The 18940-nt window shown below is 35.7% G+C and overlaps 1 protein-coding gene across 5 annotated transcripts in view; it reads right to left on the reverse strand.

The window, feature by feature from the left end:
- Positions 1-18940, reverse strand: part of LOC138710983 (PAT complex subunit CCDC47) — a 38502-nt gene that overhangs the window by 15459 nt on the left and 4103 nt on the right. The window contains exons 1-4 of one of the 5 annotated variants that reach the window (XM_069842239.1): positions 14392-14507; positions 6225-6465; positions 4934-5056; positions 1782-1956 (exon numbers count right to left, since the gene is read on the reverse strand). In XM_069842239.1, the coding sequence (XP_069698340.1) occupies positions 1782-1956; positions 4934-5056; positions 6225-6458 (532 nt within the window). In that variant the 5' untranslated portion in view covers positions 6459-6465; positions 14392-14507. Of the gene's footprint in view, positions 1-1781; positions 1957-4933; positions 5057-6224; positions 6475-7753; positions 7771-8428; positions 8572-14391; positions 14508-18940 lie in introns of those variants that run through there. The other 4 variants (XM_069842238.1, XM_069842237.1, XM_069842241.1 and 1 more) reach the window with 4 other exon arrangements.

The raw sequence follows: 18940 nt of genomic DNA on the forward strand, positions 1-18940 counted from the left end.
TTTTAAATACATTTAAACCAACACAATCCTTATGCTTGTTTTTCACAAAGGCAATTCTGGAGATCAGCAACCTCAAATTGTACCTTCAGAATGGGTGTGTTAAAAGGATTTGCAAATAGAGCGAAATCATTTTCTATTTGTTTAAAATCACAAAACCTTCTATCTCTAAATTCTGAAAGTAACGTTTCCAGGATATCACAGTATTTATCTATTCTTGAAGCAAAAACATTTGAAAGTGACTTCAGACAAGAAAAATGATAAAACTCCATTTTCTTTCAATAGCACTTTACAAACACTTATCATCATAGAAAAAGATTTCACCGCACCATACATGTCAACTATGTACTGATCACATCCTCGAAGTTGGCAGTTTAGTTTGTTCAGTTGTTCAGAAATAATGGTTATGAATGCCAAATCACTATTCAGATAGTACTGGATAACACAACGACCCACTGCTGACAGCACAGACAACACTAGAGAAAGGGGTTAAATGCAGAAAGGGGTGTTGTCACGTGGAACTTATGTCAGAGTTCAGGCGCTGTTTCACGAAACACAATTTTGCGATGCCTGGAGTAGACAATACCAGTTTAATTTGAAGTGTGGTTATTCGTTACTTGATTCTATATTTTGATCAACAACTGGACCTGAACATACCTGAACAGAAAAGTATGTGTAATATTTCATATTGTTACAAATGCTCTTAATAATTCATTTTTAGTGTCCCACCAAAGACATGAAGAGATATGGCAAGCCTAGAAGGGGATCCTACCTATAATTATGTTGTTGTTGTTTTCTAATGCCAGGCATTTGACAATAAAGTCATTTGACCTCTCGCACTCCAATATTTTTCAAAGATATTGTCATGGTTAGCCACTGACACACAGATTTTGAGATGTTCTGAATCCATTTCTTGATTTGAGTTGCACAATGGACAGTTAGGGGACTGATATATTCTAATTCTATGCAGATGCTTGGCCAAACAGTCATGGCCTGTTGCCAATCTAAATGCAGCTACAGACGATTTGCGTGGTAAATCGGGAATCAACTGTGGATTATAATGCAGAGAGTTCCATTTTTTCCCTTGAGATTGTGTTATCAAATTTTTGTTTGTTGAAGTCTAAGTATGTAGATTTAATAAATCTTTTCACAGAGTAATACGTAGATTTAGTAACAGGTCTGTAAGTAGCAGTGCTGCCCTTCTTTGCTAAAGCATCCGCATTCTCGTTTCCTAGGATTCCACAATGGGATGGTATCCATTGGAATACAATTCTTTTATTGAGTTGTATTAGTTGAGAGAGCATTTTATTTATTTCTACTATTTGAGATGAAGGTGTGTGTCTAGAGACTATTGATAGAATAGCTGCTTTGGAGTCTGACAATATAACTGCATTTTTAAATTTACTAGTGTGGCAGAGAAGATTCCTGAGACTTTCACTTATTGCAGTGATTTCTCCATCAAAACTTATTGTTCCATATCCAAGAGATCTATATAGTGAGAAGAGACAGCATGTAACACCTGCACCTGCACCTATTTCCCTGGAGATCAAGGACTTATATTTGTTCTTGGCTTTCCAGCTGGCACAAACTGGTAAAGGCTTCTATCTGATCATCTACTTCATCACAATAACAGTCTATTCATATGTAGTAAATTTTCTCTCACACAGACAAATTTTTATAACAGATATCCATAAACAACAATTTAGTTACTGTAACAATCTAAGTACTTCTAGCAAACAATGATTATGAGATGGGAAGAATATTAGAAATCCATATCATCTCACCCACAAGGCTGAAGTTCTCCTCAAGCAGCGACTTGTGGGTCATGAACCAAGCATTGGCCAGCTTGTTGTTCTTGCTCTTGCCTGTGAAGAAGTTCAGGGCGTACACAACGAGACCAGCAATCATCAGCATCTCCAGGTAGAAGCTGTCCCAGTTGGTGCGGAAGTGGAGTGGCACCTGCAAACCAAATACAGCAAAGTAAACAAACAGGCCCTACTTCTATGGAAATAAAGAATTAATTCCTGTAATATCAGAGCATTTTCTTCATATTTCAACGAGAATGTAAATGCATTTATTATTCAGACTGAAGTAGACAAAACTATTTATTTTCAAGTTATATTATTATTATTATTATTATTATTATTATTATTATTAACATATTTCACTTAAGATAATGTCATTCATACAACAACTTGTACAGAATGACTTGTCGTTAATAATTTAAGTATTTACATGAGATTGTTTGTATGATGATTTCTGAAATAGTCCACACCTTTGGAGTAACGGTCAGCGCGTCTGGCCGCGAAACCAGGTGGCCCGGGTTCGAATCCCGGTCGGGGCAAGTTACCTGGTTGAGGTTTTTTCCGGGGTTTTCCCTCAACCCAATACGAGCAAATGCTGGGTAACTTTCGGTGCTGGACCCCGGACTCATTTCACCGGCATTATCACCTTCATTTCATTCAGACGCTAAATAACCTGAGATGTTGATACAGCGTCGTAAAATAACCCAATAAATAAAATTTCTGAAATATATTGTACAGCAGGCTTCGGCAGAATGTCAACACAAGTGACGTCATATGAAACGCAGCCAGTCCTGCAAGACGAGGAGTGGTAGGTCTCGCAACCACGGATTACCGACGGAAGGCATGCGAATCAAACAATGCGATAAGAAAGAGTGGGCGAGAGGAAAGGTCACGAGATAACTTGAATGATATTCGAAAGTAGAGTCGGAAGAGAAATGACATCGATAGAATCAGTCTTGCATTGTGATAGTTACATTACGACTTAGTTTGTTCCACTGCATGTGAATGCGTGTTTTGTATCGCACTGTATTATTATTTCATTCGTAAACATATGTTGCACGTTTAATTAGCTTCGAATTTTTCTCTTGCTACATTCTTTATTTCCACAATGTTGTCCTCATTTGTTCATCTTCGTGGAAGAAACAGTACTTCCATCGGCTTGCACCTCTCCCCCCTCGGCGTGCCTACATACACACGTCAAAACAGACAGCAATGCCATCATTGGTTTTCGGTAATCGTTTCTTGTGCGAGCTATAGAAAGCAGTAGGCTGGGGGAGGAGAGAACTGAACCTCGCCCGTACAGTCTGGAAATAATTAACCAAACTATATATCTTCACATCCTTCTGATAGATTTGAAATTACTCATCAGCCTATCCCGATGTTATAAATAATGAAGTGAAATCTGGTTCTCCATCATAAGTTGCAATTTGTAATTGCTCAAATAAATGTTGGTCCATCAATCGGGAGCAAGCTTTTACATTTAACATGTTTCATTTTTTTTTTTAAATTACTCATATTTGTTAAGCCGAACATTAAAATAAAACCTATCAGTCCCCTAACTGCCCATTGTACAATTCAAACCAAGAAATCTGTGCTTCAGTGGCTGACCATGGCAATATCTTTGAAAAATATTGGAGTGCAAGAGGTCAAATGACTTTATTGTCAAACGCCTGTCATTAGAAAACAACAACAACATAATTAAAATAAACCTAGCACAAAATGACTTAAGGAGTGGATATTTTGAATTGCAGTGAATTTTCGGAAAATTTTTAAATCTGAGAAATTTTCCCTTATTTAGGCTTCTTTGCAGATTTTATAATATCAAAAAATGATACTCGGCAATGCTTTTTTCTTAATCATATTGGGCCGTATTCATAGACATTTTTAGCGCGGGCTTCTGGTGGATGATCAGCGTTCTTCGTATTCATAAACCAGTGTTAGCGATAGGATATGATATGAATTCTGTACTAGTAACCAGTGGATAGCCGGGGCTAGATTAGTACGCTCGTAGCGTGTGCTGCAAAATGTCTATGAATACGGCCCATTAATATTATGGTAAAGTACTGCGACAATGGAGTTTTATATAATGCCTCTTTATAGCGGTAATAAGAAATCCTTTAAGTAGTTAGAACATAATAAATGGTATTACATTTTCTTCCTGTGCACAACAAAAGAATTTCTCTTCCCACTCTTCTACAAATAGCCTATTCGTTTTTCTGCAGTCTTTCGGTCTTACTAATAAAAACTCTATATACAGACGTTTAACTGTCTTATACAATGAGTAGCTCGTTTATAAGTCGTGTGTAAATTCCTTACTAATAATCACTACATATGTCGTGTATAACAGTATAACTGTTACACAGCTACGTCATAGTTTCGTCATTACTTCGTTACGAAAGGTAATAGAATATCTGAGGTTCTCTACTGGATCTGGTAGAGCGCTCTAGTGTGGCGCATTAAATATCGATAGTACAACTGGCTCTAATCGATTACCACACTACATTTTGGTCAAAGAGTACAAGCTACAGCAATATTATTCTAATAATTCTATGATCTTTGGTTTGTTCTTCTGTGGTTACAAGGTAAACATCATCATAAAATGACAGTTGATACGAACAGCTGTTAAAGGGGCGGCCATTTTTTCCCTATATACAACGCTTAAACAAGGGGTTTCGTGTATATAACTACTGCAAAGCAATTCCCATTGTATAGTTACAGCCTGTTTATACGTCCATAGCTTATTCACGGTTTATTAGTAACGTTTTCTGTCTCAACTCTGCATAAGTCTCGTATAAAAACTATACACGGTTTATTAGTAAGACTGTTTATGTTTAGTGGTTTGGAAACAGACATTCTGATCACCAGTTGCAACTACTTGTGTATGTACTCTGCCTGTCCTACATGGAGTGAGTATGGGTGGAGGGATGAAGTAGTGAACCTCCCTCTGGAACTGTCCCTGCATAACTATGACATAAACTGCCACTTGGCACATGAAATGCTGACCGCTGCTGTACAGCATCATCTTATGGCCATTCATTCATGAAATTATCGACTCCTGTATGTATTTCTGTCAGAAAGAAATAGGATACGTAGAATGAGTCCCTCAGGATTAGACAGTTTATGTCACATACCTTGGTGATGGTGATCTTGGGTGCCTCTTTGTCATCTAGTTTGCTTCCACTGCTGACTCGCTCACTATCAAACCCCTCGAACTCCTCCTCATCTTGAAAGTGGTCGAACTCACTCTCGTCATCCTGAAACAGGGCAGTTCACAGATACCTGGTGAACCACAGCAGTTACAAAGACGATATTTATTCTGTTTGTTGAGATACAACTTTTTTAATGTTTGAGGACTAATTTTTGGAACTGAATGGTTACTACAGTAGAACTTGGTTATAGCGACCTCGTTTTGTGCGACACCTCGCCTATAACGTCAAATATTCTGTAGTTCCAACTAATTCCCTATAAGACATATGCTTTTCTACCTTGCTTAATACGACAAACATATATGCATCTACCTCGCATATAACGTCATTTTCAACCTCAGTTTGGAATACAATTTTCTAAGAACCAAAGTATTTTAAGACATATTTTGCTGAAATCTGGCAAATCCTTTACTGTTCCCTTCTATCATAGATCTCTGGAATGCAGGCAGATTCCCCATCCCATTGTAACCTGCCCGAATTCATGCGATATTAATGGTACCTGCATGTGGTCAGTTTCGACAGGAAGTTTTCACTAAGTGCACGCATTTTAACGCAGTATGGCCACTAAAAGAAGTGAGCGACACTTTAGAAGCCATTAGAATTGTGGACATTTCTATGAAGCTAGGAGAAGGAACAGTGAAATTGCAACTGAAATAATGAACATAGAATTTAATTTAGAAAGTGTATATTGGGCAAGTAGGAGACAACAGAGTAAAATGACTGATTACTTCACTCCTCAGTAAATAAGTTTGGTGAGTAATGAACAAACTGTTTTAATACAGAATACTGTATTTATAATTGTACATATATTTTATTGTGTTCATGTTATGCTTAAAAGCGAATACATAAATCTAAAATAAGCCTAATTATGTTTATTATTTTTCATTTTCCACCTCACTAGACTGATAATATGAATCTCAGTTACTACGACACTCGTTTATAACAACATAATTTTCAAGGTCCCTTGGATGTCGTTATAACCAAGTTCTAGTGTACTTTGATTCCCAATCGACTTCGTGAATGAAATAAAATGGTGTTTTTTGTTTTTAATAAATTTTCTGCTATTTCAAGAGTGAATACCCCCATATAGGCCTAGTACAGATATGTGATGTATGACATATATAAAATTACTGCAAATCAAGGCCAATGATTAATAAGCCAAGGTTTCAATCCAGTAATACAAGCTCCATAACAATGTTATCATCGTGGTGCGTACCTCAACAATGGCGTCCTCGTCCTCATCCTCTTCTTCCTCCTCGTCCAGCTCCTCAACCTTTCTGGTTTTGGCAGCTTGTGCCTGGGGGTCGTCCTCCTTGGGCAATGGTTCTTCCTCATCCTCCTCAAAGTCCTCAAACTCTGCAAACTCGTTGTCCTCCAGATCCTCGCGGTAGTGGGATGAGCACCATGCCTGTGTTGCTAGCAGCAGCACCAACACTAGTGCCACCCGCATCCTACAACTGCAGTAACTTTATTATTATTATTATTATTATTATTATTATTATTAACATAATTTATTATTATTGCTATCATTATTAACAATAATCCATGGCACTAAAGTTCTTTAAGGGCCGAGACCAACCAGTCAGCTGTGGTCTCACGTCCACATGCCAAAGCAGAGGTGGACGATCATCCAACCAGAATGGAGGTATCGTGTGGTTAGCACAATGGTCCCCCTGGCGTAACAGCTGGCTTTCGTAACCAGATTTCACTACCTATCGTAGCTCCATAAGTGCATTACGATGCTGAGTGGGCACTGGTCCCATATACTGGTCGAAAATGTTTTCCTCCATGAGGACTCGAACCAGTGCGCATTCCATAACACGAGACCTAGACAGAATGACTTAGACCACGACGCCATGGCATGGCATGGTATCATTATTATTATTATTATTATTATTATTATTATTATTATTATTACTGTTACACTGGTAATTTCTCAGAAGAACTGAACCAAAAGAAGTACACTTTTTTATGTAATGATTATCTTCACTTTGAAGCAACAGTAACAAATGAAGAATCCACTGCAAGAATGATGGATGTCACTTTCTTATCGAAAATGAACAAAGACTGTCAATGCATAGCTTAAGACATATTATAGAATGTACATAGAGAGTTATATGGTATTAACACTGATAGTCATTGTCCAGTAATGATCGGAAAATCGCTTTGAGCGTGCATTACGATGCTGAGTGGGCACTGGTCCCATATACTGGTCGAAAATGTTTTCCTCCATGAGGACTCGAACCAGTGCGCATTCCATAACACGAGACCTAGACAGAATGACTTAGACCACGACGCCATGGCATGGCATGGTATCATTATTATTATTATTATTATTATTATTATTATTATTATTATTATTACTGTTACACTGGTAATTTCTCAGAAGAACTGAACCAAAAGAAGTACACTTTTTTATGTAATGATTATCTTCACTTTGAAGCAACAGTAACAAATGAAGAATCCACTGCAAGAATGATGGATGTCACTTTCTTATCGAAAATGAACAAAGACTGTCAATGCATAGCTTAAGACATATTATAGAATGTACATAGAGAGTTATATGGTATTAACACTGATAGTCATTGTCCAGTAATGATCGGAAAATCGCTTTGAGCGCTAAGCATTTCAAACTTTCAATTGCTTCTCCTGCAAAATGTATTCCAAATGACATCCATCATTCTTGCAGTGGACTCTTCAAATATAAATGACACTCGAGAGGAAATTAAACACAGAATAAATTACTTTGCTATTCCCTCATCTAAACCACTCTAAACTTGTCACAGTCCTCGGTCTCTTGTAACTTAGCTATCCCCTTCATCTAACTCACTCTAACATTCTAAATTTGTCACAGTCTTCAGTGTCTTATCACTTATCTAGCCTCTCATCTAATCCACTCTAAACTTGTTACAGTCCTCCGCGTCTTGTCACTTAGTTATCCTTTCCTCTACACTTGTCATAGTCTTCGACCTCTTGTCACTTAGCTATCCTCTCCTCTAGGCGTTATGTATGTAGCTGCCGGATACTATAAGCTCCTAAATTCAACAACTCAGAGCTGATTTCTATTCTCCGGGAGACACATGATGACTTTCGATTGAATAATACAAAATAACATCAGCAAACATAAAACAAATTCTTTTCCGAATAGGCCTACATTTCTATCGTTTGGTGACATAAGACTATTAAAACATATATTGAATTATTCATGACCAAAAGTATTCCGGTGCTAATCCCCTTACTGCTTCAAGTTCAGGTGGACCCTGGACATGTGACCTGAAACCTTCCAAGTTAATGCTAGGGATTAGTGACAAATTTCAGATATTTAGCGTAGGCCCACAATTAAAATCAATAGGTGATCTTACATAATGTACTGTATATGATCTCGTATTGTAACATATGAAAAATATACAAACTGCTTACTGTATTTTGCACCAGAGCCCAAAATCACCACTTCCTACCAGCACATGCACCATTCAGTGTAATTAGCACATCATTCTGCACTTCTTAGATGCTACCGCCACGAGTGTGAAACTGTTAAACTAACGGATACAACAAATGCCGATAAAATACTCTCAGTAGCAGGTTGTGAAATATTACAAAACTGAAACAATTTGTATTAGAATGAGAACGTAGCTACTCGTAAAATGGTGATCCTCTGAATACATTTTTATTAAAAACTAAAATGTCGAATGGCATTTCAAAATCAATACAAATAATACCCAAGAGAAAATCAATGTGAACAAAGCGTCGACAGCCCGGAACTGAAATAAATAAATAAATAGCCAGTAAACCCCAAGGGAATGCAAATTCTCACCAGAGCTGTAAGACTAATTTATTATTACATTCTTAAGGCATTAACTAAAATGAGTGTCTCCAAACAAGAAATAACGGGAATAATAATAATAATAATTTTAAGTTGGGGTCAAAATGGTCACGAAATGGAAGTAAAACAAATGAAGTGAATAGGCAGTGGTATATTTCTAAACAAAAAAAGCGTCCTGACTGTGGGATTTCTGTAGTACTGTATAGTACTACATCATCATCATCATCATCATCATCATCATAGGAATATTTATGGAATATCGGACGAAAATACATGGGTTCGAATCTGAATCTAGATATAGAGGTTGTTAGGTCTGCGGAGTAGAGGAAATTAATTTCTTCCTGCGGGTAGCGTAACCTTGCAGGCGTTTAAATGTTTTTTTTTTTTACAAAAAAAACTGCTAAATATGCCTACTACACAAACCGTTAGAGTAAAGAAGAAAATTGCAGAGGAATTTTCGACTGGCATTGTTTCTACTTATAATCTGTCAAAATATTTGCACTCATTTTCTGTATATTTTCAAATTATTATTTATGGAACATTATTAAAAATATATTAAATATCTTAAACCATTCAATGTGTGTTTCTAATATCAGTAATGTTCATTTAATGAAAGACATTTAAAATATTTTACATTAATATTGTATGACAATTTTACAGAACTCTACACTGCCAACATTAAAGAGAATCGAGAATGAAGGTATATTCAGGTTTATAGTCATAATTAATGTTCCAATCTGTTTCATCGTTCTTAGAAGCACCAAGAGATGGCAGACCTGAGCACTTTTCTATGAGACGTTGTAATATTAGAACTAGAGCTAAGAGAGTGCATATCGAATATCATTCAAATGATGATGCACGATCGTTTAATAATGCTTACTTATCCACACTTATTTCACCATGGTAACGATACCGATTAGTGATTACAGCACTGAGTGGAGTAATCAACTCATTACCGCACTGAATCAACTCTCATTTTACTGAAAAAAAATCACATATTATATAATATATAAATAACTCTCAATTTTATGGGGAGGGGGAGGGTAAGAAAACACACATAAACATTGTATTACTTATTGTATACATTTATCACACATTCCTGTCATTTATATAAATGTTGAGGCCAGATGTAAAATTTTGTGAAGGACTTCTAATGCTTGATTATTAAAGTCTACACTTCTCTTTTGACCAAGGATATTCGAAGCGACTGTTTTTTTTAACTATGACGACCAGACATACTCTTTTCATCTTTTAATAAACATAATCATCAAATCGTAACGCGAACAACATTCAGTGTATTCCATCAGAATATAAGAAGTATAAGAAATAAGGTTGATGAATTCCTTGCATCCTTAGATACTGAACATTTAAATCCGAATGTGCTATATATTACCGAACACTATATCAAACAATTGCAAATATTGTCCCTCTCACTGGAAGGATATAAATTAGGTGCTAGTTACTACAGACAAACTCTTGAGGATGTATTTCTCACATCTCACCTTAATTTGAAAAATATTGATCTTTCACATTTTTGCAAAGATGGGGATTGGGAAATTTGTGCTGTTGAATTAGAAAATGATGCATATAATTTTATTATAATATGTCTATATAGAGCACCATCTGGAGCCTATGAAAATTTTATTCATTTATTGGAAAAGACACTGGAATACTTTCAGAAACTGAAACGTGAATGCATTATTTGCGGAGACAACAATGTAGATTATCCAACAGAAAGCAATAGGAAAGATCAACTAAGTTCATTGCTAGCATCTTTCAATTTAATTTACATTGTAAATTTTCCGATCAGAATACAAGGGGATTCAGCTGCTGCAATAGACAACATATTTATTGGAAAGGAAAGAATAGGTATATCTAGTACAACACCAATAATAATTAATGGTCTTTCGGATCATGATGCTCAACTTCTAAATATAAATATTAATATAAATCGTCAAAAAAACAACTAAAGTGAGATTCAGAAATATAAACAGAGAATCATTAAATAATTTCGAAACAAATCTTAAAAATGAAACAAGGGAATCAGTAGAGTCAAAGTGATATGAACAGTAAATTTAATGAGTTCTATAAAACATTTCTAAATATTTTTGAATCCAGGTTTCCTGTAAAGTATAAAGCCTTAATATTAAAGTTAATACTAGTCACTGATTAACTTTATAACTTCTTTACTGTGTTAACAATAGAATATCACTTTGCAACTAGTCAACCAGGTAATTTCCTAATGGTAACACAGTAAAGAAATATAAAGTTAATCAGTGATTATATCCTAAGTATTAAAAGTATGTATCAACAACGTAGAATCAAGACGAAACAAGTCGTTTAATACATTAATTAACTAATGTAAGATTGTATGAATTGTGATGAAAATACGTGGAAATAATCCTAAAATTATGAAATGTGACTATTGGGGACAATGAAATACAAGTGCAAAAAATCCTTCAGTAATATTTTTATCAACTTGAATTCTTTATGGATGTTTATTAGTAGCTTAGGCCTAATAATTTATTACACAAAGTACAATGTGATGATGAAACTAGGGAAAATCGTCTTATTGGAATGACAGTTGACCCCAACATTGTGTTTATTTAGTTAGATAAATTTATTATGCTGGTTGACGGGTCAAATACTAAAAATAAACGTATCGTTCTCGTTTTGTTATTATAGTACCAATTATTCTGTCATTCTTAATTGGAATGGTGTAGGACATTCAGACAAATAACAACCATACTAACGTATGTCACGTTAAGAGTTATACTCCACAGCTGACGGCATGTCCATCGATGAAACCAACGTTACATTTGACGCTTTGGACATGTCGTGTCCAATGGTACCCATTGTTAAAAATTATTCGTACCAACCAATAAAATGCACACACATTTTATAAAAAATTTACACACATTTTATTATTTTGGAAATTGAAATAAATAGTCGATCGTTTTTCTTTTCTTTATTTTTTTTTCTCGAAATATGTGTGCAAATGATATACCAATTCGCGAACCTATCTTTTGATAGGGGTACCTCTACCAAATAGATACCCTTCTCCTAACTACTTTTCATTCATTCATTCGTTTATTTTATTCCATAGATCTTACATGAGCAATGAAGCTTTAAGATGTGGAAAAAGTCAACATTTTACAATATTAGGCTACAATTACAATTTTTACAGTTTTACAATTTAGTAATTTTCTACAATTTTTACAATTTTGTGCAATTTTTTACAACATTTTGGCGAGATGTAATGAGATGAGGTGAGGTCCGAGGATTCGCCAAAAGATTACCCGGCATTTGCCTTTTGGTTAGGGGAAACCTCGGAAAAACCCAAGCAGGTAATCAAATCAAAAGGGGGTAATCAAATCAAAGGGGTTGATGCCGAGGACTCGCGATAGACCGTGTTCATTTAGACATGTAACGTCTATATTCGATTTGGGCCCTACATTAATAAAAAATTAAAAGATTTTGGAACGGTAATGCGACTTTTATTGCCAAGTAAATGCAATTAGCTGAACAATGTGATCGAGTCCATCCCTATACACAAAGGGATTTCGCATATATTAATTTATATACACACATCCGACTTGAAAAAGCTATACGCCATGGGCGGTTGAAATATATATATATATATAAAATATATATATATATATATATATATATATATATATAATATATATAAGTTATTTATTTGTATAGTGCATACACTTCATCTTTCCACGCTCGCATGTGTGGAGTCGCGCTGTGCACTCCCGCTTCCGCTCTAATTCCACGAGCGTGGAAAGATAAAATGTATGCACTGTACTTTTATATGGACATGAAAGAGACGCATGCACAATACATGCATAACTATAATGTGTTAATACATAATACAAAATTGGCATTACTCACGGCGGGTACTTGACTGTTAAATAAGAGAAAGCCAAAAAGTTTAATTCTGCGGCCGGGAGGAGTTGTATTTTAGCCATTTTATCACATACTGATGCCCTTTCCTTTTAAAACTTTAAGTACCAGGGTAAACAGTCCTATAATTGTTTAAGACCTATTTTGCATTCCTAATAATTTACATTTTTCAGTTATTTTGACATGAAAAAGGTCTTATGTTTTAATAGTCCCTTCTACTCAGTTTGAATTCTAGTCTTAAAAGGGCTTAAGTGCGGCTATTTTCGGAAATAATCAAGAAAATTGTTAAATTAACAACATTACCTATTTTAGAAGAAATATAAACAAATGATATCCAAGAAAAACCTCTTAATTAAGAAAATCTATAATTGACACCAATTTCAATCTTTCTACTGCTCTCCTGAAAAGTATAAAATTTTTAATTAAGACTTTTTTCCTCCCGGCCACAGAATTATGTACCAAGTATTTTCACGAAAAATGAGATAGCATTTGCTTTTAAATTTAAGAAAAGAAAAAATACACTATTTTTCATGTTTATCGCGCAAATTAAGACTTTCATAAGAATATGTAAAATTCGCGTGAAAAATATTGTCATGGATGAACTATATTTAATACTAAAGGTGTACGTATCTCTAACCACAACTAAAACTAATTTTTTGCGTTTATTGTTAGTACCGTAAAGTGGGGATATTTCGGACGCAGGGGTAACATCAGACGGTAATTCAATTTATCATATTTTATGTTGGTAACACCAGTTCTTAGCATCTTTTCCGCGCTTTTTACTATGTTCGTATCGCTTGTATGTTTCTTCCAACGAGTTAGATACTAGTATCTAATTCGTTGGTTTCTTCACATTTTTAAAGAAACATTGGTGAATTGGTGTCACCAACATAAAATATGATAAATTGAATTACCGTCTGATGTTACCCCTGCGTCCGAAATATCCCCACTTTACGGTACCAAAAAAAAAAAACGGCTCTGCTAATCGCAGCACGTTTATCCACATAGCAATGTCATTCGGAAGTGCTAAGAGACTGTGTGACAAAACTAGTTATCAGTTACGACATACAATTATATAAATCCAAGCTCTGTTCTTCATTATCTCTCATAATTGTCCTGATTTCCGTGCACAGACTGTCTTTATTAACGTTGTGCTTATGTCAGCTCGATTCGCATTAAATCGCAATAAGCTATGCTTCTACGCGCAATACTTTAACATAAAATGCCTATCTGGAACTTAATTACGTGCGTTATATAGCAAAGCAAATTCTTTTATCTGATTACGTGAACGTTGACGCAAAGAGGCGTCCGACTCAAATTATGCACTGCGAGATAACACGAGTTATCAATGAAATAAAAGCCGTACCAATAACTTGCCAAGACTCTTACGTGAGTTGAAGGGTTACTACGTTATTTCTGTCGCCTGCTGGCGTAAGCAACTTCCCATTGACCCATTGCTCTTTAAATGGATGATGTAGACAATATTATTAAATACATAATGGCTAGGCTAGGATCCGGAAATTCACGTCCTAAAAATATGCATGCCAATATACCCTTAAAAAATAAAAAAAAATAAAAAATTGTCAATAAATACACACTAGAAATAAAGAGAAACAGTACGAAAGCAAATGAATGAGTATGGACTTACATTATTGCTTAGAGATTGAAACAGAGATGTTTCCATTGCCTAGAATCAGCCAAGAGTTGCAATTCACTACCAACCCGTCGCGTCGTGGCTAAGAAACTGCGTTACTTTGTTGTCCCTGAATATGATCGTGAAAACGTTTCACGTCACAAGAGGTTATTGGGACGTATTTAAATTATGTTAATTGTTCCGCATACAAAGATAATTGTTCATTCTTGAATACACTCCTTTAACACTTCTGTAATCTCTGATGAACTATTAAGTTATTTAAATTAAATAAATAACGACATTACTGAGTTAAAATTTTAAATTATGGTATTATTATACCTGATTGACTAATTTCGATGTAATTTCCATCATCTTTTGAATCCTAGTAAGTTCCAGTGCTGTCTTCTGGTTTTCTCTTATGGTAGGGTGTGTTTATGATTGCATCGAAAAAGGTGTGTTTTCTGAAATTGAGTGTCGAGGATGCGTCGCCAATATACCGAACTCTGGAGATTTTTAAAAGCTTCTTGGCGAAGTTTTATATTTTCTGTTGTTGAAATACAGTTTAGCGAAGTTATATAATCTATTTTAAGATGAAATATAAACATATTCATTGATGGTGGTAAAAATACGGAAACTTAGCCCTGCTCCTTAGCGATTTTTCATACTCTTTTTGGCGAAATTGCATAATGTACACTCCCGTTTGTAAATTTCTTCAATCGATTTTGTAAAGTTTCTCAAACTTTACAAATTTATAAGATTGCATTGTGAAATAGGGTTTACAAGAATGTGTATTTTTCTTTTACTTGTGATTTGTATATTGTTCATTTGTAATTTTCTAACATTGTGAAACGAGCCCCTGGGCGAGAAATGTCGACACATTTTGACTGGAGTCCTCTATCAGGCATAGTGTTCTTTCATGTGACAAATCTACGACACGTTCCTCCAAGCTTTACTTCCTTCCCTTTTGCGAAAGGTTTTACGTCTCTTTAAAGTTAATCGTTTTCAGGAATGGATCCACGGACTCCGGATCAAAAGGTTAGTATAGTGTCCGAGGTCGTTGGTGTTCGCTAAATCATAGTAGGCCTACTGTCCGTCCGAGTGGTTAACTTATGTCATATCTCGATTTCCCCCACCCGTTTCTGCTGACCCCTCTGTAAAGGCAAGTGGCTGGGGTTAGGCTCTTTACTGAAAATATTCACTGTCCGGAATTGTAACTCTACGTACATAATACGATTATATTATACAACTGTATAAAATAATTTAAAGAAAAGGATCCTGTAAAGCAGGGGTCGTCAGCACAGAGCACGCTAGGGCTAGCCTCTCTTACCCGCGGAAAACGTTGTGCACTATAGTGCTTTCGTAGCTATGCTCTCTATCTCTCCCTGTTGCACGAAAGTGCACACGGGACGGCACCGCGTACCCATTGCACATTTCAGCGAGTGCTGACGACCACTGCTGTAAAGTAAGTAACTGTCACGTGACTTTTCCGTTTCGATGACTCTGCGACACAACCACTCGGTCGGACAGTACACAGGGAGGTACATAAGTAGCTATAAAGTAATATAATAGAGTTTTATTAACTGCAAATGAGGATTACATACTAATAATTGGATGTACTTAACTCCGCTGTTACTTTGTTTTCCAAAGTTTGGTAAATGCCAGCGGTGGTGAGATATGGAATTCCCTGGGTGTATTTAATAAAACTACAGTATATTTTATTACTGTATACCTACTTACGCATCATCTTGTATTTATTCTTGTAGAATGACTGCACGTAAGAATCGGAAATTATACCTAAGCGAGATAAAATATTATCAATGTGGTTATTAGAGATAAAATTACAGAAAAACACTCAATAGACCTTATGATTACAGCCAACAAAACAACTGAAGTGGTATGAACATTTTAAAAATTTAGGAAGACCAGTGGTGGCTCGTGGATTACAATAATGAATGCTATAATTTTGTGTAATTCTTCTTGTTCTTCATCACGGTTTGGTAGAGTGATCAATTTCTGATGTTGTTTAGTCAACTGTCCGATGACAGGTCTGAACCTCATAAGTTATACCAATACCGCACCACTCATGAGCAGAGAGAGCATTTGGTGTACGTAAACCGTTAACTGCTACATGCGCTATATCGCAATGTATTAGGGAGCAAGGAAGGGAGGGGGTGAATGTCATCGTGTCGCTACAATAACGACGACTGGAGTACAGTTCCTGCAGCAAATTATCTTTACTATTCAGTAATTTCACTTTATAATATTAAATAACCTATTGTTTATATTGTACAGTACATTTAATTACAACATACATAGTTCTGTGTTACATGATATTAATGTAGCTACATAAAAAACAATATATTGTATATAAATATAACATAAAAAATAGTATTTTAATTTGTACTACTTTGCTCTTCATGACTGCATTTGTTACAGTGCACGACAATATAGCCTACTTCATTAAGCTTTTCTGCTTTCATTTCGTCAGACCACAATAATCGCATTGATTTTTAAAACAGAGCTGCAATAGTAACATGGTTTACTTTCTCTAGCTCTTCGAATGTCAATAGAAACATTTTGCCCACACCTTCAGTTTGAAGTGCCTCAACAATAACATTAGCAACGGATCTGTTTGCAATATTTGTCGTTTCGTCTATAGATACCCACAATGTTTAATCTTTTAAGGTTTCTCTAGTTTCACCCAAGATATCTTCATAACATTTTGCTAAATAACCCGTACGCAGAGTAAATTGTCGGGATAGTGTTCTACCTGTATATTTTTGCAAAAATGATCTCACACATGGGTGTTCCAGTTTTTTAAATAGAATATTTGCCCTAACGAACATGTGGCCCAAGTCTTGGTAAAAATCACATTCCATATTTGAACTCGTGGGAATAGCTTCGACTTTTTTCGAATTCAACAACTTAAAGCATTCCTTGTGTCTTTTACATGGAGTTGTAGTGTTTTTGTACATGGTGTCTCTTGTTCCCCAGTAGATCGACTTTACATACCATGCATGTAAGTTTTTCACTATCTGTAGGAAAGTCCTGCGATCTGAACTCCTCAACAAATCGCTGCAATTGTACATGCCGAGGCTTCTTTTCTTTCGGCATAACGTAAACTATGTTGTAATGTAAATGCAAACAAATGCTTTGCACTTACGGTAAACACAAATAGAACTAATTAGGACTGTGATAGGAAAAAAGTGAATACAGGAAATAGTGTAGAAGGACCAATAAAGTAGAATATGCAGAAAACAGGAAATTCAAATACCCCAGGAAATGCACAGGTATTGAAAACTATCCAAGACAGCACGTGTAACATCAGAGAGCTCTGCGCGTACAAGGACTCTACCTTGTAGGTAAGACCCCTTCCCCCACCTCGTGACGTAATCAAAGCTCTCGGTATAGTAAACTTGTGTCCACTGATAACGTACCCCATCTGCTCTTTTTGCTCATGAGGCAACTAGGCCAGGAGATAAGGGGTATGGTGGCCAAATTTCTGAATATACGAGAAAAATACGGGAGACTTGGTCACGGCAAATTTTAGCGCAATGTTTTGGGGTATGAAATCAGGATTCATTGATGGATTTGTTTATATTGTCATTTATTACCTCGTGAAACCAAATGCATGCGTGCGCCGTAGCTTATAGTAAGAATCTTATGGTGGGGGTAAGTGAGCTAGCTAGCTATAGTCTGAGTGTTCATTTAATACCCAGGCGGTGTCAAAGAGGGCGCTTTCTTTTGAAGAGATAAGATAATAGTTTGTTTATTGATTAGGCTTTCTCAGATGCCGCTCCAATCAAAAGAAGCAGTAAAACATGTCTAGCAATGATGCGTTAACAAATTGTAATTGACACCACGTAAGATGGTTGTGATTTGAAATGCAGTGTTCATATTTCTTTACATTTCTGTCTTTATATTCTCCACATTTAAATTTAACAAGGTGGAGCCTTCTCGTTAATTACTTCATACGATGGCCGTCCAGAAAGTAAGTTTCCCTAGGGCAGTTTTCAGAAAGTAAACACAATTTCATGAAAAGATTTATTGGAACAATACAGCAATTGTTGAGCTATTTTTCAACATATTCCCCATCAGAATTGAGACACATTTTAACTAATCGAACTAGTTTCTTAGGAATACATAATTCAGTAAGAATAATGTATAAAACTTCTCTATTAACCGAGTCATATGCATTTTTAAATCTATGAATAACTGATGTAGTACTGTACCCTTATACTCCCATTTTTTTTTCTCCAATATCTGACGAATACAAAAATCTGATTGCTTTGGGAAAACGTATTCCAGTGCAACTGCACTCACTAGTGATAAGTTGGGTTGATAGCAAGGATGATGACCCACAGAACTGAATTTTGTGTGGGAGAGAAGTAGCTGATAATGTTTATTTCACCATTGGGCGAATTAAAAGTAAGCACAGAGCATTAGACAGATTCCTTCGTTGAGATAGAAAGACAGAGATCTGGTTAAGTACTAAATAAATAAATGTATTTAGCTGTATCATTTATCTTCATGAAAATATTTACCACCGAGATAAAGGCAAAGT

This window comes from Periplaneta americana, chromosome 12, assembly GCF_040183065.1.
Source record: "Periplaneta americana isolate PAMFEO1 chromosome 12, P.americana_PAMFEO1_priV1, whole genome shotgun sequence".
In the NCBI taxonomy this organism is placed as follows: Eukaryota; Metazoa; Arthropoda; class Insecta; order Blattodea; family Blattidae; genus Periplaneta; species Periplaneta americana.